Source organism: Vidua macroura, chromosome 3 (genome assembly GCF_024509145.1).
Source record: "Vidua macroura isolate BioBank_ID:100142 chromosome 3, ASM2450914v1, whole genome shotgun sequence".
NCBI classification, from domain to species: Eukaryota; Metazoa; Chordata; class Aves; order Passeriformes; family Viduidae; genus Vidua; species Vidua macroura.
The window spans coordinates 60,589,671-60,616,118 of record NC_071573.1 but is presented as its reverse complement, the minus strand read 5'-3'; the positions used below and the strand labels follow the sequence as shown (position 1 = coordinate 60,616,118).

General features: G+C 36.6%; 1 protein-coding gene across 4 annotated transcripts in view; it reads right to left on the bottom strand.

Moving 5' to 3' along the window:
- Positions 1 to 4,771: 4,771 nt before the first annotated feature.
- EPB41L2 (erythrocyte membrane protein band 4.1 like 2) overlaps positions 4,772 to 26,448 on the bottom strand; it is a 108,859-nt gene continuing 87,182 nt past the window's right edge. Inside the window, exons 14-24 of one of the 4 annotated variants that reach the window (XM_053972984.1) lie at positions 26,242 to 26,304; positions 23,367 to 23,513; positions 21,909 to 22,013; positions 19,051 to 19,194; positions 18,028 to 18,081; positions 17,271 to 17,831; positions 15,338 to 15,460; positions 14,755 to 14,853; positions 12,623 to 12,703; positions 9,903 to 10,036; positions 4,772 to 6,013 (exon numbers count right to left, since the gene is read on the bottom strand). In XM_053972984.1, coding sequence (XP_053828959.1) covers positions 9,929 to 10,036; positions 12,623 to 12,703; positions 14,755 to 14,853; positions 15,338 to 15,460; positions 17,271 to 17,831; positions 18,028 to 18,081; positions 19,051 to 19,194; positions 21,909 to 22,013; positions 23,367 to 23,513; positions 26,242 to 26,304 — 1,485 coding nt within the window. In that variant the 3' untranslated portion in view covers positions 4,772 to 6,013; positions 9,903 to 9,928. The remainder of the gene's footprint in view (positions 6,014 to 9,902; positions 10,037 to 12,622; positions 12,704 to 14,754; positions 14,854 to 15,337; positions 15,461 to 17,270; positions 17,832 to 18,027; positions 18,082 to 19,050; positions 19,195 to 21,908; positions 22,014 to 23,366; positions 23,514 to 26,241; positions 26,305 to 26,448) is intronic. The other 3 variants (XM_053972986.1, XM_053972985.1, XM_053972987.1) reach the window with 3 other exon arrangements.

The window sequence follows — 26,448 nt, the reverse complement described above, 5'->3', positions numbered from 1 at the left end:
CTCACACTCAGAAGACTTCCCTCTAGAATCATGGGTCAACTAGTAACAGTGTGCTCTTTAGAGCACTTTCACCTTAGCAAGATTAGTTTTTATTAATATAAGCCAGCTCTTTTTCATTATAAAAACTCACCATAAGAAATCAGCATATTCTTATAGAATTTTTGTGTTGTTTGGATTATTTTTCAGCTGAGGAGGAAATGGTCATGGCACAAGATTCCAGGAATGCCTTTCTGAATCACTGTGGCCAGTGGAAGAAACCCAGGAGATCCAGACAAAAAGAGAACAGATACAAGAACTCAAGGACATTTAAGGGAGCTTCACGTCTCAGGAAGCAAGCTTAAACCCAGTACTCAGCCCTACAGGTTAAACAATCAATGGCTGTAAATAAATACCACACAGGAAAACAAAACTGGAGAGGAGAAGCCAGTGCTGTGCCATCCTAATGAAACAGCTGCCGCCACCCAGAGTTCTTGCAGGCGGCCCTTTGTGCAGCTCAACAGGGACCAGAGGCCTCCTGCAATGAACTGCGTTGGTTCCCTTGTGTGACCCAGGATTTGTTGGCAGGGTCAGTGCCCTGCTCACCAGCCCTTCCCTGGCCTACCAAGGAGAAAGGACATAACGAGCTCATAACGGGAGAGCTGAGCTGGCACATCCAAGGCAGGCAGCTGTATGAAATAGAGATGCATAAGTAACAAGTTGATATCAAACACTGACATCTGGGAATTTGAAAAGGGTTTTGAAGGGGAACTGACATTTATTAGCTTGTATACTTTGGGAAAGATTGTGGGTTTTGTAAAATATCCTTTCCACAGAATTTGGTAGTAAAATGTAACAGTAGCAGGAAACAAAAGGATTTCTCTCTGCTGACTGAAAATGCCAAATTTTGAAACCATGGAAAGATTTAGTCAGTATTCTGTAAGGCAGCTATTACTCTCCTTTAAGGACAAATGGATGACTTTTGTAAATAAAAAACTGCAGAAGCATGGAGTTGTCTTTTCAGTGTGTCAACTGACACACATTTTTAAAAATCTTCCTCCCTGCTCCCTTATAGCTGTAGCTGTACAGTTTTTAGTGCATCTCAGATTGCCTGTGGCAGATGGCCCACAACAATGCAACTCAAATTGTTTGCAAATACTACTGGCTTTTACCTTCTCTTTCCGACTCTCAAGGCAAGGAATGAGAAGTGACTATCACTACTGTCCTCAGTTTTTACTGTCCCAGTCTGCTCATGATTGCTGTCTGCAATTACCTTTCATTAAAGCTGTTTGTCATTACTCATCCTGCGAGAGTGGATAATGCCTTGTCTGAGATTATGTGTGGTTTGCACAGTTTCAGTTCTCATAGACTTTTAAGGACTCCTTAAAATCATTTTATAGAAATACTAATGAGGCCATGACCACAGGTTTAAAAAAAACAATGTAATTTATCAAAGTCTGGGGAGAAAAAAACCAATTTAAACAGCAAGTACCCATACACTCTCTCCCATTTTAACACTACACAAATTAAAAAAGACATAATTCATCACACTAGTTTACATCTGTGCAAATAACATAGAATACATTGCACAGGTGAAGGGGCAATTGTTTGGAAATGGAAACACAATCTTTTGCAAGGAAGTTGAGACAGCTGCTGCAAAGAATTTACTTTCTACATTTAAGAAGGATGCTGCCTTCTTAAAGCAGTCATCCTGGATATTGATCAGATGCTAAAGAAATTCTAGCATACAGAATCCCAAACATTCACTCTCACTACCCAAAAAAAGATTGACCAGGACCACATGTAAAAAATACAGAATGAAAACTGATTTTTTAAATTCCACAGTGTGTCTGAGAATGGGGAGATTTGAAATGTCAAGAAGTGGTAAACGGTTAAACAGCACTTCATTGTAAAATAGTGGTACAAATACTAAAAATAATACTATATACATACACTCTGTGCCTTTGACAGAACTGCTTATTGAGCTGTAACTGCTAACATGTAGGAGGATCTGACATTCATGACTTAGTAACATGCAAGGGAAATTCTCATTTTGCCTTCTTGTTTTTTAGTTCCATTACTGAACAGTGTCAAGAAATATGTTTTCATGCTACCAGCATGAAACACCATAGTATCCCATACAATTCCTTCAAAAAGGAAAAGACATATTTAAATAACACCATAGAACAACACCTTTGTCTAAATAAATTGAAAACACATTATCAAACTGCGAGTAATTGCAAGCGAGCATTCTACACATATATCTTCATTTACACAAACATCTTCAATTACTGCTGTCACTGAAGAGTCCTCTCTCTTCCTGTCTCTAGCAATAATGTGAAGTTAAACTCTACTCCACCTACAATCAGTAAGCATATTTAAAACCTTCCTGCCTGTGACTGCTTCCCCTTCGCTTCCCAGAATTTCAAGCCCTCAACTTTTAAGTTGGAAAGGTACTGAGAGAGATGGCAAAGTGATAAATAATTGAGAAAGCGCTTTTGGCTGGGGAATGACTGACGAGCCTGATTGATAGGTGTCTATTCCAAAGTCTGCAGTGATGCTGTCCAAGAATGCTAGAGCAGAAGCAGGTTCAAAAGACACAAAAAATGCTTTTGGCTCTTTTTTTCCTTAAGACACACAGAAGGGTTAAAATGCCTGCCAGAGGAAATTTTAAAAAGCAATTAGCTAAAAATCCAGAGGCAGAGAAATACTGATAAAAACTGATACACCAGTAAGTATTCAAAAATTGCTCAAGGCTGGAAGAATATTTGGGAAAGTACTGCTTTCTAATATAGTAATCATAGTTACACACACCCCAAGGCAAATACCAGTAGCCTCAGAGACAGAGGTCTGGGAGAGTTAGTCACTTAGCCTGGCCCAGCAGAGACATTCACACAGACTTACCTCCAAAACCTCTGGTAGGACTTGCCTCAAACCAAACAGAATATTTTAACACTACAGGACTTATCACAGCATTCCCAATGCTTGTAATTTGTATTAATATTACTACTCTATCTTTTCAAGTGCACTATGAAAGCGCCGAATAACTGAGCAGCCTGAAAATCAGAAGTTTCAAATCTTCCAGAGGTGTAGTCAGTATTTTATTCCATCTATTTGATGTCTTCTGTGGCCCAGTTAAAAGTTGCTATTCAGCTGGACTGTCAAATAGAAGAATACTTCAAGAAACACTTTGTACTATAGCTCCTCATTGCTTTGAGCAATAAATCTTTTGTTTAAAGTTTTTCATTGGATTTGCATGCCTGCCCTTTACAAAAGCTTTATCTGGGAAATAATCTGTAGAACAAGTCCAACATTTATTATGAACCCTGAGGTTATCGTTATTAAAAAGGAAGATGTATTAAGTGTTTTTTTGTAAGACCCACATGACTCACTTTTCTAAGTATTTAAGCAGAATTAATTACTGTAATTGTATTTGAAATTGCCCATGTATTATAAAGCTGGTCTGTGAAGTGCCTTGAGAACAATTTCTTTTTTTTTGCATGTTGTAGTTTCTGCTGTAGATATATTATATATAAAAAGGAAACAATGAGACTTCAGAATTGCACAATATTTCAGATAATTTGACTAATTACATACAACCTGAATCTGTAAACCTTGACTATTTGTATGACTGATCACACCTAGGGCTTATGTTTTTCTGCATGACAATGGCTGTTTAATTAGTACATATTTAATCAATGCAAGTGACAGCGATGCACAAGCTATGCTGACCTGAAAATACTATTAATTTTTCACTGACAAAAGGTTCTATTAGTATTTGAAGAAAGACATATCTCAGTGAAAATAATATTGTTTCAAGAAGATTATATTTGCAGTTTTAAGGATTAAATACAAGTGCAATTAAAGCATCTACTCTCTAACTAATCAGACCAATCCAAAAATCAATTAATTCAAGCAAATGCTGTCTATCCACCAAACGAGATCTGCAACTAATACTACACCATATCAAAAATACCATAAAGATTTTTATATAGCTTTTTCTTACACTTTTGTAGGAAAAAAATCCACTGAGACATCCTTCTAAATGCATGTGTGTCCATTTTGACCTACATTTACATATCCCAAACTTGCCACTTCTTTGACAACCTCCCTACTCACGCAGTGTTGTGGCAGTGTTATCAAGCTGGGTGGGGTTCTCTTCCCCTTTTTGAAAAGCAGAATACCTCTGGTTTTGAAAGAAAGCAGGTAAGACTGTTATCTGCTAATTCTCCAGGTAATGTGGATGCAGTTGAGAATGACTACATACATACAGAAATTAACATCTCGGTTACTGTTGTCATACGTTATCCAAACTATGTAGAGCTAAAGCTAACGAGAACTTCTGTTACACAAGTGTGCTGACAGATGGCAGCCGTCTAAACTGAGACTAGCACCAAAAATACATTGCTCAGAAGTGAAGAAGAATGTAGTGAGAAGTTTTATCATTTGTTTTGTTATCTGAAAACCACAGTAGATCCTATCTCAATGAACTCAGTAGAACCACTTGGGGACCGAGGGGCATTTCAACTTCCAGTGTGATGTTCAAATCTCCTCTGTTTTGGCAGTTGAAGATTTCTTCTCTAAACTACAGAAATCAGGAGTTTATTGGAAGATGTCTAAAAAACACTGGTACTTAAGTACCAGGCAATTGTGCCACCCTTCTGGCAGCCCTGCAGACCACTTGCTCTAATCCCTGTTTTTTTTTAAGGCTCTGTGACCTCTAGAATTGCAGTTCTCAGAAGTAATCTGCATACTTCAAATATCCTCCAAGCTTATGTCTGAGTACCAGAAGTCATACAGAGAATAAACAACTTTATTTTATAACAGAATTACAGAAAGCAAAATATCACTTAATACAACTTCAAGCTACTATAAATCTAATTTGGCATTTTAACTATACACAGAGTCAACAGCAAAAAAAAAAAAAGCCCCAAACAACCTCCCAGCAAGAACAAATGAAAAATAAACCCCAATATAATTAACAGGTTTTTGCCATGGCAGTCTCAACTGATGGTACTCTTGTACTACTTTATGAGTGGAGTTCATCTTACATCTTTTATTCAGTAACCTAAAAACCTGCATTAACCATTAGAGGAAGCATGTGAAACATATACCTTCTCTGTAACAGAAATGTCAGTTCTAACATGGAGACACAGTGAGGTTTAATAGCAAGCGAGCATTCTACACATGGATCCAAATAATGGAAGTATTGGAAGTGGGACACAGTAAGAAAAAAAGCACTACGGTTTTAAGCTGCCTAGATCATCTCTTGTTGGAAAAAGAGAAAGATATTTTGTTCTTCCTTCTTTCCTTATCTGGAATGCTGCAGACAGCAAAAAGTCTGCAAAAAGTTGAGCATTGGCACCAAAGTGCAAAAAGAACACAGTGCTCAGTCAGAAGAAATCTGTCTGCAACTCCTTCTCCTCTACAGACTGCCACACCATCTCTGCTCCGCAGAGAGGAGAACCTCGGAAAAGAAAGAGTTACAGAGATACCAGTATAAAATTTATCCAAAGAAATATATTTTTTCAAATTTTAGCAAATGCTTTATTTTTATAAAAAACTTCATTATGTGATATCATATATTTACCTGAATAATCTGAAAAAAATTCTGTAAATTACTCCAGTAAGAGATTTCACTTGAAATATCTGAAAAAAACTATATCTAAATTAGTAAAGATCCTCCTTCCTGCACAATTACCACCTGTTCCAGTGAACAATGATTTCCAGACTTCTTTTGTTCACTTTCATATAATTAAGAATCAGTTTCAAAAATACAAGTATTTGTGCAAAAGAAGATCAAACCCTCTAGAACTTCATTTAAAAAAAAACCCAAACTCTAAGATTGTTAAGAAGTGGTTATAAAAATAAACAAGAAAGACTGTAAGGGAATATAGACCAAAGATGTTAAAATGGAGTTTGGTATTGGCATTTAAGTCGTGAACATCTGGTCATTGTTGCTAGGCCTGGTAGATTCAGTGGAGTCATGATGACTTGGAATGACTACAGTTCTTCATGGTCAGTGACATTTTTATTTCTGGAAGAAAAAATTATATGGAAGGTTACATAAGCATTTGGAACAGATACCATGTCAATGTTATATCAGTCAGAAAGTAACTCTCTATTAAGGGTTCTTTGGGTTTTTTTACAAGAAGGGAAGGTTATTTAATTTAAAAAATGTTGCATTGACTAAAACCCCTTCAGTCATTAGGCATACAGTATTACACTTTCTCAAAGTACTCATCTTGCTTTCAAGCATTTTTTCCCTTCCCAAAATTCTCATTTTAATTGCAGCCACTTGCACAGCTTACTGAAAATTTTAATCCACAACCTAGAGCATAAATAAAAAAGGAAGGTACTTGTTCAATTCAGCAATCTTTCAGAATTAGAATGCAGCATCTTTTATTAGAGAAAACAAGTCTACACCAAGAATACCGCAGTAGTCATCAGAGCTTTCATCACCTCAGAAACAACTATGCCAAATTCATTGCATGACTCCATTGCCTTAGCACAGGACAGCAAAAGGACAGATACTCAAGGCAGTTGTGGCAGCTTTCATTTGTTTGGATGACTGAATTTTTTCCCTAAATTTTAACTGAAAGGAATCATCAGTCAAACAAGTCGCCAGGTCTGACACAAAAGTAGCATGGAGAAATGTCCTCTTTTATTCTCTCACAAGCATTGAAGACCAGGAACCTGTAAAGCAACTGGCAAACTCAGACAAGAACAACTGACACACTCTAGTCCTTTGCAAACAACCAATGTGTATGTTTCTCAAGAATGCAAAAAAAAAGCCCTCAGACAATGGAAGGAATTCTTTGAATGCTTTCTTCCCTGAATAAAATTTTTGCAAAGTAGTTAAATATTTGATGAAGGACTTTGCAGCTGGTCACTAATATAGAAACATGGTGCAAACCTGCCAAGCTGATTTTTCCTCCCACGACCCAGTCCCCTGTAAAAAGATGTCATTACTTCTATGGGATAGATTGTGTTGAACACTGATTCTGGATTAAGGTAGCATGAAGAACCTGGCACATTCTACACACATGTAAGAGAAGAGGCAATCCCTGCTTCCAAGACCTTTAAATTCACACTGATTAATAATGAATTCAAAATGTGACGGTAGCACATAGAATAGTAAAACCCTGCAAATCCAAACCATCTGTTCTGCTGTTTCAGTGTCTCTTTCTACCTTAGATCCTGTGATGGAAGTGCTGAAAATATGCAGGGGGTGGTTTGAGTGTGCATGTTTAATGTTTCTCGTACCAAGGGACCAGTGAAATCACCCAAAGCACTGGCATTCTCTTTACTGCAAACAGCTCTCACAAAAGTGATGTGCATTTTTCCAAACCTTCTAGAACATTTATGTGATGTGGGGACTCATCAATACCCCCCTACCTCACAGTTCAGTACAGTTCCCTGTCCTCTCCTGTGCTTTTAAACCAAAACTAGAGCATACATGTTATACTCAGTTCCAGTGTCACTAAGCAACAAAGCCATAAAACAAACCCAACTGAATGCTGAAATAAAAGTACAATGCAAAACCAGACATTTGTGTGATATTTCTTATTTTTGGTGCTTTTCCCCAACTGTCCCTCACAAGCAACCCAATCTCCAGTGTTATTTTTGGTTTCTAGCATTATCTTATGTCAAAGTAACTTTTAAAAGTATGAATGATAACATGAATATCCAGGTGAGTGCTCATCCAACACTTCTGAACGTGATCCATGTTTTCTCCTGGTCTGTACATTTATGAACAAAAAAATATTAATTTATTTTTCAAACACAGAATAATCTGACCAAATCTGAAGAAATTTTCTGGAGACAGCCCAAACTCAGTTCTACTGTACATCCTGAAAAATTATGTAAATTTACATGCTGAGAAGCTCAGAGAAAAACTAGCCAGAAAATACTGTGTAAACACACATGACCATAACCAGCATTGTAGTTCTAGCACAATCTGTATGTGGTCAGGAAGGGAATTGGAACCACTTTGACAGAGAAGATGGATAAACTTCCTGTATGCAGGCAGAGGGCAGGCCATCCTACTCTCATCCTCATATTCTCCATGGCACTCAACATTGCTGCTCAATGCAGTACAGCATATAGCAGGAGTTCAGGACAAACTTTAAGGAGGGTTATGTGTACAGTGATGAGACCAAACAATTCTGCCAGCAGATGTGAAAAACTCTTGCCCCAACAGCCCACCACAGGCAGTCTCTTAACTGACCATATCCATGTCAACATCTGGCAATGGATATTAGCTCTCCCCTTCCTCCACCACACACAGGCACTCTCATTACTATCCAGATGTCAAGAAAAGAGACACTTGTAGGCAGATTAAATAAACTAAGGTTTAGTCTATGTCTTTCAGCTGAAAATATGCATCTGTGATCACACTAGCTCAGGAAGAGCCCAATTCCTTCATAATGGTCATGCTCCATGGAACAGCATTCAATAGAAGTACTTCATATCCTCTCAACTGACACTTGAATCTTTTCTCTTTGGATCCCAGAAGTGATACTCAACAGTTATATCTTCAGCTTTTAGGAAATTCAGGCACAGCAATAAAATGGATCTTTTTAACACAACACATTATCAGGAATATGTGAAAAACACCCTCCCCTCTAGTAGCTTACACCAAATTTGGAATCAAGTCAGTGTCTCATTTTTCATATATTCCTGGCATTCCATGGCTGTGCTCAAGTCTGTTAAAGCTGCAGACTGAAATTTATAATGGCTAGTTTCCTTGGGTAAATAAGTTTGTTCAATACTAAGGGAATGCCTGCCTGCACAGGACATAGAAGTCTCTTGTCCATGGGCCACACCACCCTTGTATAAAATACTGAACTGGGGAAATAAGAATCATGACTACTCTCATTTCTTTAAAACATATAAAATGTATTTCTTTTATCTTGTCTCCCCCTACATCAAAATTGATCAAAGTGCATATTAAAAGTTTGAAGTTGTACTAAACCAATTTTCCCTCTTGAGATGTAATACAATAACACCGCTGCTCTTCTAGCTAAATACAGAGGCTGGTCAGTAAAAAATCAGAAGAAGCCTAATGAAGGCTTAAACCACTGGTTTTTACATTTCTTTATAAATCTCTCCCCATTGATATAACCATTTAACCAATAAAAAACCCATCAATTTTGAAAAAACCCGAAGCTTGAGTCTTATACCAACAATGTGACAAGCACAGGAAATCTGAAGATTTACACCCCCAAATGGTTACAGAGCTTTAAGACATCAGCCTATAATGAGTGCAAGAGCAGATTTATTCAGTGTTCAACCTGCTTTTTATATTGAATACATGAGGGAGAACCATATTGTATTTTTTTCCTTTTTTTCCTCAACCTAGAAAGGAGGGCCTAATAAACTAACATGACTTCAAATAGCTTTTTCAACTGATAAAAGGTTTTAAAACTTGAGCTTTTACATTTACCTTCTTGCCTGGAAAAATGATAAAAGGCCAAAAATCTCAGTGTGTTTAGGATTAAGTATTAGCTGACTAAACTGAAACGTCCAAGTGTGTCCTTTCATTACTGAAAACTACACAGTCTTCCCACTAAACAAGCAAGATGTTAGGCAAGAACTATAATTGTGCAGGTAAACAGAAAAGTATGACACATCCTTCATATTTTGCAGAAATAGCCCAAACCCACTTCAATATAAACTATAACAACTTGCCCAGACATTATAGAAAATGCTGTGAGAGTACTGTGACAAAAGTCTGACAAAATGTCAGATCAGACCTAAGATAAAAATTCTTATACTAACAGTCTTCTGTTAGCCCCTGTTTCAACTCACCCTTCTGGGAATCCCTACCTTAAAGATGCCCCAGATTTTTCAGCTGAAAAGACATGAATGCAACAGAAAACTGATGCCACATTTTCCTGTGTTAATTATCTACATAAGCTTACCTGAATGCTTGAGGGCATTTTTGATTTTAGTCTTCATCTTCCTCAGCAAGTTCAGTTTCTTTGTGCACCACCACTCTCGTCACAGACATGTCAGGGTGCTGTTCTTTGGCTTCTTTGATTGCCTGTGCCAGGGCCTGCAAATGTATTTGAAAGATGGAACTTAACAAATTCAAGAGGACATTCATATGGGGCCAGAGAACAGGAGAGTACCTTTGGAAAATTTGGTTATAATTCTTCAGAACTGTAAATTCCTGAACTTGAGATCAAAGGTAAAAAAACCAACCAAACCCCAAACCAAACCAATTCGCAAAACACAAAACCCAAAAGAAAGAAAAAAAACCAAACCAAAACAAAAAAAAACCCCACCATGTTAAAAATTTACCAAGATTTCCAGGAAGTAACAAGTAACCATAATGTTTTAAGATAACTTTCTAGCTCATCTTAAGTAAAAAAAAAAGTATTTCTATATCCCAGAACGTTGTGAACTTCTGCAAAAGATCTAACAAATACACCTTAACAAGAGTTTAAGATAGTACAGAAAAACAAGAGTACCCTTCAGTTTCCTGAACAAAACAAAGATACTTTGGAATGTATACTAAGTGTGGTACTGAAACTCTGGAATAATATCGTAACAAATTTCTCAGCACAAGAATCCCATTTTTCTCCTTCTACTAGTTTAAGAGAAATTTCTCTAGCTTAATTCAAGGAAGTGTAAATGCAAGTATCATTCAGTTACTTATAATCTCTCCCCATTTTAAGAAATTTTATCATTTAAGAGATGTACCAATATACCCAGTTGGATCAGATGACCATCATAAGTCCCTTCCAACTGAAATGCAGTATTTTATTCTACATCATAGTCAACCACGTAAGACTATGAATCATCACAGGTGAAATAGCACCTGGGCCCTTCTCTTTCTTGCCAACATCTTAGTACGCATCTTTTTTTTCAGTGAGCCATATTTCTGCTGGAACCTAACTCAAAAGAAAAGCCTGAAGACACAGGAAGGTATTCAGAAGCAACAGTTGACCTGTTCACCTTAGCACAAAATGCAACTAAACCCCCCACAAAATACTAGAAGGAGCAAGAAAAATATAATACAACAAAAAGGTTTATCATAGTTTAGAAAAGTGACTATTTCCTGAGCTAGCTACAGGTATGAAGTGAGAGAAGATATAACTAAGTCTGAACAGAGATCGAAAACACCAACATTAGGCACCCTAATCATTATGTGACACTGTATTTGAAATCCTATTAAGGGAATGATGTTTATTGGTACAATACTAATGTTTGCTGTTTATTAGCAATCAGACCATAAACAATGAAAAAACCCTAAGACTCTATCTGGTAAATTACAAGTAATACAAACATTCGTATTCTGAAACTCCACACTGAAATATTGTTTTCCTATTGAAAACTGTTTTAGTAATATAGGGAGCTAATAGAAAAAACATGCATGTAGTTTCGGCATTTAAGAAGCTTCATATTCACTTAAGAAAACATGGTAGATATTTCTTAAATCTCTTAAAAGCTGCTCACTGCTGTTTAAAATTTCAGTGATTAAAATTCTATTTTGTACTTCCTTCTTTATTATTTCATTTTTTACTTCATTATTCACTCATCCCAAATTAAACAAGGGCTTTGAGAATTGTCTGGTATACTAAAGCTATTTTGTGACCTTTCCAGACATTTGATGTGCACTGTATGCATGTCAAGGCAAACAAGAGCCATCCATGCCTGATGCTAACCAGCCCTGTCATTTGATTATGAGTTTCAAGAACAGATTCAACTTGCCGAAGACACTTCCTGGACACAAATCAAAATGTGAAAATAAATTCCTTGAAAACTCTAAATATATTACAATTCATAAGTTAAACTGAACCCTGTTATGCTGATTTGTGAAGCCTTCACAAAGTTAGAAATGTATTCACCGCAAGGTAGGCTTTTTCATTTGTATTAACCAATGACTGTTGATTGCCTTTGTTACTATAGTTTCTTAGATGAAAAAAAAAACAAACCTGTGTAATCATCACTACAAAGACTAGATAATTGACTTTTCTCAATTATTTTCCTGTGTAGTGCTCAAATTCAGCCTTATTAATTTGGAACGTAGAAGTGATTTTAACCTTAGTTCCTAAGTAATTGTAAAATACTACTTTAGTACTGATGGAGATAAAAGGTATATACAATTACGGCAGATCAACAATTACTTTTGTTACACATAATTCTACAAATATTGGCCAAAACCTAATTTTTAAATTCAAGCAATTAATGTTCTAATGTATTTCAAAGCTTTCAATAAATATGAGCGCTGCATTCAGATGTTGCTGAAACAATGCAGAAGAGACTCTTATCTATCCAGATGAGTGTATCAAAATAAGATTATTTCAGTAATGTTTTTTCTCCCAGTACAAAAGCTGCACTAAATAAACTGGGTCTCTTCCAAAAAGAGTAATCCCTCTAAAAATAGCAAAAATCCAGTCACATGATCTATGATGCAAATTTACAAATGCTGTTTTTCTTTCACATATATTCAAAAGGCTTCTTAATAGTAAAACATAACTATTTAATAACTATGCCACAATTAACAGTCTCAGGGTCTTTTTATATGGTTTTATTCAATTTTTCTACCTTTCTCTTACTTCGTATTTCTGAAACATCATCTACATCTCACCAGACTACAAAATCCACATTTTAAGTGTTAAGTTTGCATACTCACCTCATCGTGGTCAATATCTGCATCTCCAGTAATGACAATGCGTTTCTCAATTCTTGTTTCTGATACTCCACCTTTTACCATCTACAGATATCAAAAAAAATTTTAAAAAAACCAGAAAAATATCCCTGTGATTATTCCATATTTCCACAAAGCACAACCTTCTGTTGCACTGATGCAAATAGATTTCTATGTCTGAATTGCAATTAGTAATAAATGCATTCAGTGCTAAACCATTCTCTCCTTTTTTCAGCTATGCAGTTGGTCACTCTCTAGCAATTGCTAAACTTGATAAAAATCAAGCAATAGAGAATTACTCCTGTTACTAGAGCCCATGTTTGGCAAACTGTAATTCCAGCCACTTCTGCCATGTTAATCTGGCAACATAGAAATTCCAAAAGTCATTTATTTTATTTCAATCCATCTATCATGGGCCTCTCCATAGTCATAATCCTATGCCATTAAATACAAAGATTATCTGATTTTCAGTTCTGTCATTCAAGGACCTTCATCAGTTATTTTCAACATATTTCACACTGCTGAACAGTTTTGTGCTTTTTTTCTTCATTTCTTATTCTAATGATTAAAACACTTCAGCTTATAAAAAAATTCTCACAGAAATAACATTATTTGCCTTTTAAATCAGCCTGTGTATGAGAAATGAATAAACTACTACTTAAGATACACTGAACAGGGAAGAGCCAAGATGACTCCTTTAAGAACACCATTAGAATTCTAAAACTATTTTGGAAGGTCCTTTATCAGTAATGAACAGTTTGCAATGTAACATAAAACGTCAGCTTAGAAAATTCAAACAATCTTGTTACTGACTGTTTATCATCAATTCAAAAAACATAAGATCTGCTGCATCATGGTAATTCCAGTAATTTTTCAGTAGAAGACAAGACTGAAACCATTTTCTTTAATTGTTCCTTCCAAGAAGCAAGACTATTTGACATCTGAACTTGACAAGAAAATGTACACTTCTTGTCAAAACCGTGGTTCAATTCATTGAATAAAGATTTTTTTCTTAAAATCGTGGTGGTTTTTTAATGGTTCCAAAAAGGAGAAGGAGTCTGAAAAGGATCTGTTGACTAGTCTTTATAACAAATGTATTTTTAACATATGCATTTTTAATTCTGAGCTTACTTTATTTCATGTGACTCACTTTCCAACATTATTCTTCCACTATCATTTTGTGCATATGACTTTCAATCTTCAGAATATTTCAATCTTTAGAAAATATATCCACTGAGCAGTGAATTATTGTTCAATTGTGTCATGATGTAAAACTTCTGTATCTTGGCGGGGCGGGGGGGAATCCTGAATTCACATTTTGCTTCCCTCTTCCATTTTTCTTTATCCTAAACAATGTTTTCTGTAATTTTCTTAGAAAAAGATGCTAAGAGTTCAAAGAGGAGTTGAAAACTGTGTTGTTTAGGCATGCCAAAAATTTGACAAATATTTACATAAATTAGCAATAGCAATAATCATCATCATGTTTTGCTAGTTCTAACACACTCTGGCACGAAACATTACATGTTTATGTTTTCCATGAAACAGATGTGATGTCCTGTTAACACTAAGTTTCCCTTTCCTTTTCAAGCATGGAATGCAGAAGAAATAATTCAGCATCCAAGCATGCTTGCAAAACAATCCAAAAGAATGATCTGTTTTTAAATATACCCTGAACCTGAAGCACAAGGATGATGAAATTGTTTCAGTTCATCACAGTGCCATTAGCAGGGCTCCTGTGGACCTCAGACCTCAGTTACACAAGCAAAGATTCTGTAGGATATGTGTGGGGGACGACAGGACTGAACCTGTAAAAATTTAATTACATACTAATTTGTCAAATACTGAAATAAGACCTATATGAACTACTGAAAAACCACTAATCATATTTTTCCCCCTTTCCATGTCCTACTCCCAGATATTCCTGCTTATTTATTAGGACTTCTGTCTTCAAAATCTGTACAGAAAGATTTAATTCTCACACATGCCTGGAATTAATCCTTCCATTTCAAGTTAGTTTTCCTCAATGAATTAGCAGATATACAAGAAACTTCATGTAAAATTGTGTTTTGAGAGTCCGGTGTCTTTTTTAATTAAGGAAGACATGAAATATAATTTACCTTTGTGATGTGTGTAGTTGTGGTAGTAGAAATGGACTCTGATGTAATTGTCTGTGCACTCACCAGCACACCAGTATCACCAACAGCATTCCCATCAAGCTATAAGAAAAAAAAAGGTATTATTGTATATTGGCATTTAAAAAACTTTGTTTTCACAGGAAAAAAAGGCTAGTTTTCTTACCAAACACATTCTTTAATTCAGCTAGAACTGAAATCTAAATAGAAGCCAGCCAAGTTTACAGAGTCAGGTAAGGCTATTATTGTGGCCCATTCCTGTAGAGAATTCATGCTCATAGTTATGCATTCCTTTCAGGAGAAATGAGATATTTTAATCAAGTTTCCAAAACTGGATTAAAGTGAGTTACAGTTTTGCAGTCAGCAACTAAGTCTTTTTATAGCAAAAGAAAATTAAAACTTAAGTAATATGTTTTTGTAGCATTTCACTTATCCAATTCATAGCCAAAGTATAATCTTATCTGCTAGGAAAAAAGTATATGCTTTTGAAAAGCATTTTTGGACATTATCTATGTTGATCTACATAACTGTAATAAAAATAAGATTGCAAACAAACCAGTCACCATACCTGTGAGGATTCATATGTGATAGTTTTAGTTTCTGTTTGAACAATTGGGATTTCTTTAGTTGAGATTTCAGTTCTCTGTGTGGCATCTGAAATGGTTACCATCTCCGTTTTCACTACTGGAGGCTGTGATGCAAGAAATAAACAATCAATTCAAAAGACAGAAGAAGTTTTGTAAAGTGGACCAAGAAAACACAACCAAAAGCTCAAGAAAAGCGTAATATAAGTATTTGACTGACTTCCCATACAAAAAGCATGCAATAAATAAGCAAAATGAAATGAAGATTAATACATCAACCCTCTAGCATAGCCATAACATTGTAGGAAAAACTAATCTCCTAATAATCTTGTCAAAGTTCAATGTTTCAGCCAACAGTACATACCAAAGAGCAATAGCTAAAACAAAGCTGCAACACGTACTGAAATTGTGTAAAAGCATCACTACAGAAAAAATAAAAATCTTAGTTTGCAGAAAGAAATTGACAGCTAGATCAGACAGATAAACTTTGTATTAGAACTAATCTGGGAAAATAGCTATCACTCATCAGTCTGTAAATCAGGACTAAAAATTCCACAAAAATTTAACTTTTTAATATGTATTACTTCTGGAAAAGAAAAGCTCTTGCAAATTGGATTTCAAGCAGTCTAAATTTTTCTCTAAGTCAAAAACTTCTTCTGACAAAAATTCTAAAAAGCTACCTCAACAATTTAGAGTAAACTAGTTGTGTTCTCTGCAATATCACAAACAAAGCAATTAACCTGGGGTCTGTAAGATAGTGAACTCATTACTTATCTTATTGGAGCAGATTTTCATTAGATTTAAGAACTAAGCCTTTTGATATTCTTCTAGATGCATCAGCTTCTATCTTATATTGATTTTGAATACACATAGGGTAAAAATCCCAGGAAAAAAACCCAAACACCCTTTTCATGCTTGCACACACAGCAGCCCTTCTTCCTCTTTTTTCAAACTATCTATGCTTTTAGGAAGTGTGGGAACTTGCAAATTTTAGAAGTCTAATAAACTAATTCTTTCACATCATTAATCAGAACAGCTGTGTATGCAAAAGACAACAAAAGAAAGAATGTGAGTTGTTTTGATTAAAAAGTGAAGAAAAAAAAATTGCCACCATTACAAGAACAAGCAGGTAGAGAACTACAAAAAACTCACCAAACTGGTGAAAAACTCAGAAGAAGATCATGACAAATTTAAAAAGACATACATGCCTGCCTTTCATTTTTTCCCTTTCTGCTTCTTTAATATTTGCCCAGTAATCAACTCTTCAACATTGTTTGGCTTAAACAACTGGTTGTGACAGGAACTCATGCATGCTTCCTAAGTATCTACTGCACTAGAAGACTTCACAGAAACATTGTGATACGAGCCTCACCACTTAACAGTGCAGTGCTCTCACCTCTGCAATTTCTAGCCATACATATTCTATGTTTTATTGAAGGAGAGGAAAAAAGGCAAGAAAAGCAGTGAGTGAGTACAGGGAATAAAGGAACAAAAATTTGTGACAGGTGCCTTCTAATTTCAATTTGCACTAGTTTACCAATCACAATTACATGTCATGGACTTGTCAAGAGCAGTTGACAAATAGACAAGACAAGACTTAAAACACTGGAAACATGCAAATAATAAATACACATTATGTATGTGCATATAAAATACGGAGGAGATAAAAAAAAAAATCTCAGTCTTCGGAAGGTTTGCCTTTACTGGTGATTTTCACTCAGTTCTAGCAAAACGTCAGAAACCATAACTGAGGGAGACAGAATTTCACTGCTCATCAGTGGTTTCCCCTTCCAAATGATCTGAATCTTGTTGGATGCCAGAAGACGTGGAGGAATAGGAGAAGAAGAAAGGCAGGTATATTTTCACCCCAAGAAATATCTCTGCTTAATCTAGTTGTCATACTGTTCTACCATTTACCTCAGAACAACAAATTAATTGTGGTGCAACATCAATGTCAACATGAGACACATCTCCATTGAGTTTCAGCTGTTCCTCCTCTTTTTCTTCACCTACATCTTGCTTAATTTGCTCTGACAAATTCTTCTCTTCTGCAGCTACAGAAACTGTATTTTCTTGGACCAAATCTTCAGCTGTAACTTGTGTGTGCTCAACTGGTACATTTAGTTTACTGCCTTCTGGTATGGCTTCCACATGCTGCATATTTTCTTCATGTTCTTTCCTTTTCATGTCTTCCTCTTCTTCCTGTTCTTCCCTGATGACTTCCTCAATTGCCCTATGATGTGGATGGTATTCTCCCACCTCTTCATCCTCACTCTCACTACTACTGCTGCTGCTGCTACTATCTGATGGCAATGATGAAGAGTCCTTTTTTGACACGTGCTCCACCTTACATGTCTCCCCAGCATCAGTGGCAACTTGCATTTTCCCTTTGTTGGTTTCGTCTACGACTAGTGTTTCTTCTATCCCAAACTCTGCCTGCTTCTTCTCCTCCACTATGTCCAGAGTCTCATGTGAACTCTGCACAAAAAACATGGATGAGGATAAACAAGAGTATATGAATAAATTAAAATGATGAAAATAAAATTAGCTGGTTCATGTCATATGGAAGACAAAAGATGTTTGTGATGGTTAACTGAAAAAAGAAGGAAAGAAAGAATGAAGATGGATTGGAAGAGTTAGAGCCAAATTTAGTCATGGAAAAAATCTGCAGAACCTTATCAGCATCGCTGACTCCAGTACAAGGACCTTCTGCTCTGGAAGCATGTCTCTGTGAAACAAAAAGCAATCAGAGGACACAAATCAATGCATAACCCTTTTCAACAGTGCAACATCCTCCAAGCAAGCTTTTAAGAATGTATACACATGATACTAGAGAGATGCTACATATTCACTGCAAGATGCTAGTTGCCTTACACTCCATCTAAATATTCAATCAAAAGTAGGTAAGAATTATGGAAATTATTATTGGTGTAAGAATTGAATCTGAAAATAAAAAGCATGAATGTACTAGCCAGTGATGCTACCGAGGCAGTTATTTCTCAGTTAAATCAGGAATTGAGAATAAGTAATATTAGACAAAAGTAAACAAAAAATAATGCTCTACTACCAGTTTGCCATAATTTAAAAAACAGTAAAAAAGACATTATTGCATGGTTTTATTAGTTGTTTGTCTTTGGTCTTTTACTTTATGCAGCTTAATAGATAATGAGAGGAAGACTGCTCAGGGTAGTATGCTGTCAGAATAGCAATACATGATTACAAAAGAAGGTCCTATAAGAATTCAGTTTGGAGCCAAAAGGATGATATTAAAGCAGCTTTACTAGGATTTGTTCCATAACAAAATAATGTTGGCTATCTGAAAGCCCGCAGTAAATGATGTATTAGGGTGTCAGGTTTTTTTAATCAAACATACATTTAGTGAATAGTCTGCAGCAAAATTAAGAGCCCAAATGAAAAGAACACAAAAATCCACACACCATCTGTGACTTAATCCTAGCTTTTTTTTGCTGTTTACCTAGTGCAGCACCTACGGAGCCTAAGTTTAGCCAAGCACTGATTCCTCCCTGCTTCTGGCGTGCTGCAGATGCAGAGTTAAGCTCTGAGGCAGGCACGCGGCTCTAAGGCAGGCCGGGACGAACGGGAGCAGCCCGGACCTGTCCCTGTCCCTAACCCTGTCCCTGTCCCGGCGGGATCCGTCCCGTCCCCGGCGGGCCCCGGCCCCGCGCCCGAGCAGCACCTGGGGCCCCGGCGCGGCGGCGCCCGTCTGCTCCCCCGCAGCGCCCTCTGCTGGCCCCGGGCTGGCGGCGGCGAAGGGCCCGCTGGTGCCGGCGCCGAAGCGCTCCTTACTAAACAAAATGGAGGTAATCTCCTCTTCCAGGCTCTAGACGGGTCAGAGAAGGGAAAGGAAAGAATTAGACAGCGGCGGACGGAGCGGCAGCCACCTACAGTGGGAGAGGTTTGGCAAGAGAGAGACGCGACAAAGGCAACGGCTCGGCAGGAGCAAGGGGCACGGACAGGGGGGACACAGCACAGCCGTGCGCTGGGGCTGCGCCTCCACCGCGCACAACACCGTGCGAACGGAACACATCGACATTTACACATCGACATTTACACATCGACATTTACACGGACTTCCCAAACAGCACAGTTTACTTAGCTGGTAACTCCGTATTTACTATTGGGATTTTTTCCCCTTTAAAATCCATTTGTGACACCTTCTAAAGCCCAGCTGGATCAGAGCTCTAGGGCTGCGGATGTATTTGCTTAGAATACATACCCACAGCACTGAAATGTTAAAATATTTCTTACTTCTTTATAATAAATGTTATTTTTTTAAACACTTAAATATCTTAAGCAAATTCATGTTGATTAAAAATCTGTTTTCAAAAAGCCTTTCCCATTTCAGTGGGAAAACTTGTATTTTTCAAACATACATGAAAGGTGACACATTGCTTTAAAGCATATGTTCATAATCTGGTCTATTTTCTGTAGGGCTATAAATCTGTATGGTTAAGCAAACTTTGAAAGTTCACGTGGGTAGAAACCTCTGAAAAGGCTACAGTTCTTTATTCCAGATTTCATTCCACAAGCTCTGGTAAGAAGTTAGAAGTAAAAGCTGTTAAAATAAAAAGCCAACAACGTACAAATACATAACACGGACACAACACACATGTTGACAACATTTCATGAGATACATTTCAGCCTTCCCGAAGGGCACTACAGAGAATCATGCCACAAGCAGGTGCCAGAGGAAAGCCGAGGTGCCATGCACACAACTGCAGCCCTGGGGACTCACCACGTGAGCGGTGATGGGGAGTATGAAGTGACAGAGGTTACACCATGCTACTGTACGGACACTACAACACATATGGCATGCAGAAGAAGAGAAAAGGGAAAAGAAAAAGAACTCCTAACTCGTTTTTTTCTTTTCCTACACTAAAATTCAAAGTTTATTTCAATGGTGGCTAAGAAGAGTTAACAGGAATGCAAATTTTTAAATCTGCCTTCATGCAACACTGAATATCCAATTGGGCAATGTGTTCCTTACCCCTACTTTCTTTCCCTAGATTATTCCACCCAAGAAACATTCATCTATTAACAGATTACATCAAAAGACAAAAATGTTCATGATCCTCTTTTCATTGTACTCTGGTAACTTGTTTTCTGACTGCTCAAAGCAGTTAAAAAACCGCAAAAAAAAACCGCAGGGAAACCCAAAATCTTTATGTGGTAGGTAGTCTGACTGTTTGCATCTCTCTCTATCCCTGCTCCCCCTTATATATAAAATTAAAGGCTGGCATATACCACCCATCTTTTAGCATTTTCCCACCTTCAAATTTTTGGGTCTTCCAGTCTTTTAAAACAAAAACCTCAGTCACACAATTCATTTGATAATGCTCCCTGTTCCCTGGAGCATTTATTAGAAAGGATTAAATGTTTAGATAGAATAAATAAATTTTGTATCAGCCTATGTTTAAATTCTTGGCAAATTCTTCTGGTACAGAGTCATACACTCTAACATGAAATACTGTTTACAAGCTGTGGGGGATGTCTTAAAGAAAAAAGGTATTGTGGGTATCCATAAAATAGAAATATTTCTCCTATTTGCAATCGATACCAATGTGCCAGTTTTTAATTAAGTCACAGATGCTGTGCACTTGCAGGACTATGGTAGATCTAGAAGTATAGTGACACAAATAAGATGTACCCAAAATAACATTTCTAGGACACAGAAAATTACTTGTAAGCATTTTCGCTGAAGCAAAAGAAGAAAAAGAATATTAGCAGTGGTATCCCTGTTTTATTCTCATCTATTATTTAGCTATCCTAAAGGACAGGCAAGGATCAATAGGCATCCATCAACAAATAATTCAGGATGGAAACACAGTTCCCCAAATGTCATATTTATATATGTTAGTGAAATAGGACTGCCAGCTTCACATTAACCTAATAGACCAAAAGTGATGTAAAAAAACAACATTGCTACTCATCATCACTATCACACTGCTTCTAGTCCCACTAGTTAGAGTGCTTTTCATCACATAGATGTAATCAGGGACAAAACCTCCCTCTTTTCCTTAATGAAAAGAGAGGTACAGAAGTGCAGACGTATTCAGAACAGGTTGCTTTTGAAATGAAGCTGCTTACACAGCATTAGTGATTTGAATAATCACTATATAGTGAACATACAAAGCAAAAGTTCTTGTGTGAAGTGTCAAAAAACTGCAAGCAATTATTTATGTATAGAGTGAAAACACATGTTTTTGCTGTCACCCTAGTCACATCAAATACAGTAATCTTCCAGTATTGAACAGTAATGAAACACTGGGTTTCTCTTCAGTGGCCATTCAGAACTTCGTGGTTAGTTTGATGTTTAAGCAAAACGTTGCTGGCATTCACATACATGTGTATCTATACAAATATACACACAGAGATCCTGGTTTACAACTCAACATTATCCTTTCAGTATTGGCTTTAAAAAGTTATTTCCTTCAAGAAAAAAAAAAAAAAAAAAAGAAAAAGAAAAGTGCCCAAGCCACCAAGCTAGCCCACAGCAGATACAGCAAAAAAAGCAGCAGGTTTCAGGGCAGCCACCTTATCAGTTTCCTCTGGTTTTGCTCCAGCAATCCATGGCATTGCAATCCATTGTTTCTCCTTCCCAGGCAGTGTTTTCAGTTGGAAAATGTGGTCTCCTTGTTTCTATTTGGTTTTCATTTTATAAAGCCAGTGTAAATCAACAAGCAATGAGACAGACATGCACTATTACATAAACATAAAACCAAATCATCTGAAGTGACAGAACATACAAAATGAGCAAAAAAAACCAAACCACCATATATAAAGTAACTTGCAAGGCCCTCAGCTTCAAGAGAAGAAATCAATACAGAAAATACACACAACCACGTAATAAAAATTAAGTTACACTTTTACATAAATGTCTGTTTCAACCAAAAATGTATTTATAGCTATTAAATCAATCACTGTGTCATGAATGTTTGAAAATATGACCAACATTTGTACTTGTGCATATACCACTATATGTAGAAATATTAAGGTACTACTCAGAAATTTGAGGAATTTCTTGTCAGTAACCACAAATTAACAAAATAAAGAAGTGATGCGTAATTAGTTGCTGTGTTCTCTGTATGCACATACTCACAGTTCAGCTTGCTTACAGATCTTACTGAAATAATGTCCTATTATCAAAAATAATTTTGTAGCATCAGGCCTGCTTAATTGAAAGCTCACCTTTCTGTGGACTAAAAGAAAGCTGAAGAATTTAAGGGGATAGGACAAAAATACATTTAGGGAAGGAAGGGTGGGAACCATGGTGATAGACAAGGACAACAACACAACAAACTGAAAGACTGATGTACTCATCTACTGTATGAAAGAAACAGTTAATAACCCAATAGAACTAAAAGTTTCACAACAACATGAGAAATTTGGGTAGGTTTCTTGCTACAGGCATTGAAGGTGATATTTGTAGAAAACTGTATTCCATACTGCTGTTTCAAGGTTCAGTCAGAAAGGAGAGTTAGAGAGAAGTAGATAAATTCATTTTACCGACTTTTAAAGACTAAGATAGGTAAATTTTAACAACTGCATTAAATGTGTCCTGAAGTCAACACTGAAAATTAACTGATCACATAAAGTCCTTCTGAAACAAAACACAGACTGTGTGTGTATTTATGCACAAGCTGTCTATGAAGAGATAAAGATATAGAAAAGGAAGGAAAAGTTCTACTGTCACTGAAAAATTATTTCTATCAATCTGTGTAAATCAGGGTGAAATTTAAAATAGCCTTAACATACAGGAAAATGCTGCCATCACTTCTGTTTTCTTCTCATTCAGTTGTTCATGTAGAAGAATAAAATTCCACCCATTCTTTAAAGTCAGGTCCAATAGTAATGGTAAAAAAGTTAATGTATACTTAGTATAAACAAATATTATATCAGACAAAGTGTTAACTTGAAGGACAAACTGCATTTGCTGTATGACACAGAGGGTGTCATGGAAAGGCATGCAGACAGGTGTGTGCAGTGACATACCCCTTGTGTCTGTAGGGACAGAGGTGTGATACGCCGCTTTTCCCACTCATTTGGGCGTGGTTCAGGTGTGGATTCCATGAAATTGCGCTTGAGCTCACTAATGCTAGCCTGGTGTTTCAGTAAGTCGTCCTGGGTCTTATCCAGGTCCTAGCAACCCGCAACATAAAACAAAGTAGGACAAAACACGACAACAAAAGCCAACTTAACTGGGGGAAAAGAAAAAAGAAATAGAAGCAGCCAAACCAAGAAAAGTGCCTTGTGTCTGAAATGGTGACCTCCTTTGTAGTGCCTCAAAATAAAAATGTTTAATACTATAAAGGACCAAGATTTTCTGGTTTTGTTTTTGTTGTAAAGGTCTTACTCATACACTGTTTCTTCCATATTTTAAAGCAAAGGGAAATAATGCTGTACATGGTTTTTGCAAAGAGCTACTTTTGTCCAAAAATTTCCAGGAGCTGTTTATCTTCACCTAAAATTTGTAATCACAGACACAAATGTTTCAGGATACTGCACAGCTAACATAACTGAAGGTAGCTGTAAGAAAGAATAGGTTAACCCAAGGAGCATAAAAATGCATCTTTCTTGGTATTACAAGCTCTATGAAAAATACTTACATGTGTGAACACAATACTACAAGGCCAAATATACAAGGAGCTAATGCCTACTTAGCTTCAGAGAGACAACTCATTGTGCCTCTCGTGCAGGCTTAAACTCACTGGAAGAATCAGATTTAAAGACTTAAAACCTGTTACCTGCCAATTCTACTTTTAAGAACCTGACAGTAGACAGACAAGTAGGAATAGTTTTTTGTGCATGCCTGTACCAAGAAAATTATCTAAATTTTGCCTCCATAGATCAGTGCCAAAGGGAATGCCACATTGTGAATTGGATTTTCTCATGACCATTAAGGCCAAACTGCAGCACCTTGGATCAAATTATTACAAGGTATTATTTCACTTTGTATCAGCTACAGGGCAGAGGTAAGGTTCAGAAGCTATGCCAAAATGTAACTGCTCTAGTAACCAGACAAAAATATATATGCTTAGCTTTCTTGGGAATTCATTGCCTTCTAAATACAGTGGCTGGGATTTGTTAGGAGAAGCAGATTTCACCCTGCTTTCACAATTTGTCCTCCTTCCAGCATCCCAGGCCTCAAGAAAAGCCCATGTTGCTTATGCTCACTGTAACACAAGAATATTTTTTTTCAGTAGTATTCTATAGTTATATTCAAGTTTCAGCCTCAGATCCATTTTTAGTACTAAAAGACTGAAGATTGAAATGAAATATTACCAATGCTGACAAAATTATTAAGGAAGTTTTGTCAAAAGAATGTAATCAGAAATAATTATATAGGTAAAGAATCTGGATTTTTTTCAAGGATTTTAAATACCTTTTAGCAGAATGTTCTAAAATCTACCATTTAGGTTAGGGTTTTTATTGCCAGTGATTGCAATGCGAAGATGCTTCACATTAAATCATGAAAAACCCACACCAAACTCCTTAGGTTTTAATTTCTTTTCACTTGCATGTTCAGCCCCAGTAAGGGTTTGGTGCTGCACATCTATTTCCTAACCTTGTGGATAAGCCTGCATGCATTTTGAACATTTGAACCTGTCCCCTTCTGGCAACTCTATGTTTGTATTGTCACAGGACCACTTTTCATCCTGGACTAACAAATGAGACATTAAATATGTCCCCCTAAAGTTTGTATTTCCTGAGTGAAGTAAAATCTTATGCCAAAGGCATTCTGTTACACAACTGAAGCTCATAACAATCCTGTCATTATTTTAAGACCTGTCTTGGCTTGACACAAGGCACATTTCTTGGGCTTGATCAAAGCACGGTTATGCAATGCACACTTTCAGTGCTTCAGTAAGTTATACACAAGCAAAGTTTCAATAGTGATCAAAAAGCTGCAAAAAGCCATAAAACATTAGTTGGGTTACTGCGATCCACACATCTCCTTATTACTGAACAAAACCAATAATTTTCAAAAAACTGGTTTTGTGACAAAGGGAATTATTTATAGCCCCATCTGGATGAATGAAATAAAGACAGCAGTAGGATTTTTAAAAATATCTTCAGTTACAAGCTTAAGTTATTAACCACAAGTTAAATGATACTAATAATAACTACAGTCTCCGATAAAATAATTGAGATCAGCAATCTATATGAAAATTCTTACAATAAAAATCTCTACTTCAGTGACAGTGCACTGCACATGAACATACTGTTCAAAGCTCTTTGCTGTTGCTCATCTGCAATGAAAACCAACCTTCAAGAAGCAAAAATTACTTCAATTTGAAAAGGAAAAAAAAAGCAAATATTTCAGAAGATATCCAAACATTCCCTTTAAATATCTGATCCTTGCATCATTTTTCAATGTTCCTAAAACCAGTGTCAGAACCAGAATTAGTTTTCTATACTTTTACTGCTTTCCCCTTACTAACTCTGTTTATTTAGCTAATGTATTTGAGGAAGGTTGATTAAACAGGCAAAAGCTGGAAACCCTACTCATCTGAATGTGCAAACATTGAGGTACAATGTACAAATATCCATTTATAATTACGAATTGCACCCATGTGCCTGCAGTATCTAAATAGGGCTATTCTTCCCAGTTGCCACCTTGAAAACATTTAGCAAAAATACACAAATTTACATTCAGTGTTCAAGCTGAGGGTTGGTTGTGGGTATTTTGCATTTGTTTGTTTCTTGTTTAAACTCAGAAACTATAATGGTAACATGCAACATTTCCAAGCCAGTTTTCCCCATGCACTTCATGCAGTGTGGCCGTAACAGCCTGCAGGTGACCTCCCATCCCATGCAGCCTGGCAGCCCGTGAGAATGGAGAGTACTTTTTGTATTACATACAAACCTCCAACATTAAATTGCTATGTCTGACATAAATATTTTCCCCGTCTACTCTCAAGGAACTGATCTGTGAAATTGAACCACATAAACAAAAAGAAAACAAAATCAAAACAAAACTTAAAGAACATAAAATGGACCAGCAAGTAAATAAAAAAAGGACCCTTACAATCAGACAGTTAAATAAAGGAAATAAAATGGTGAGGTGAAAAGG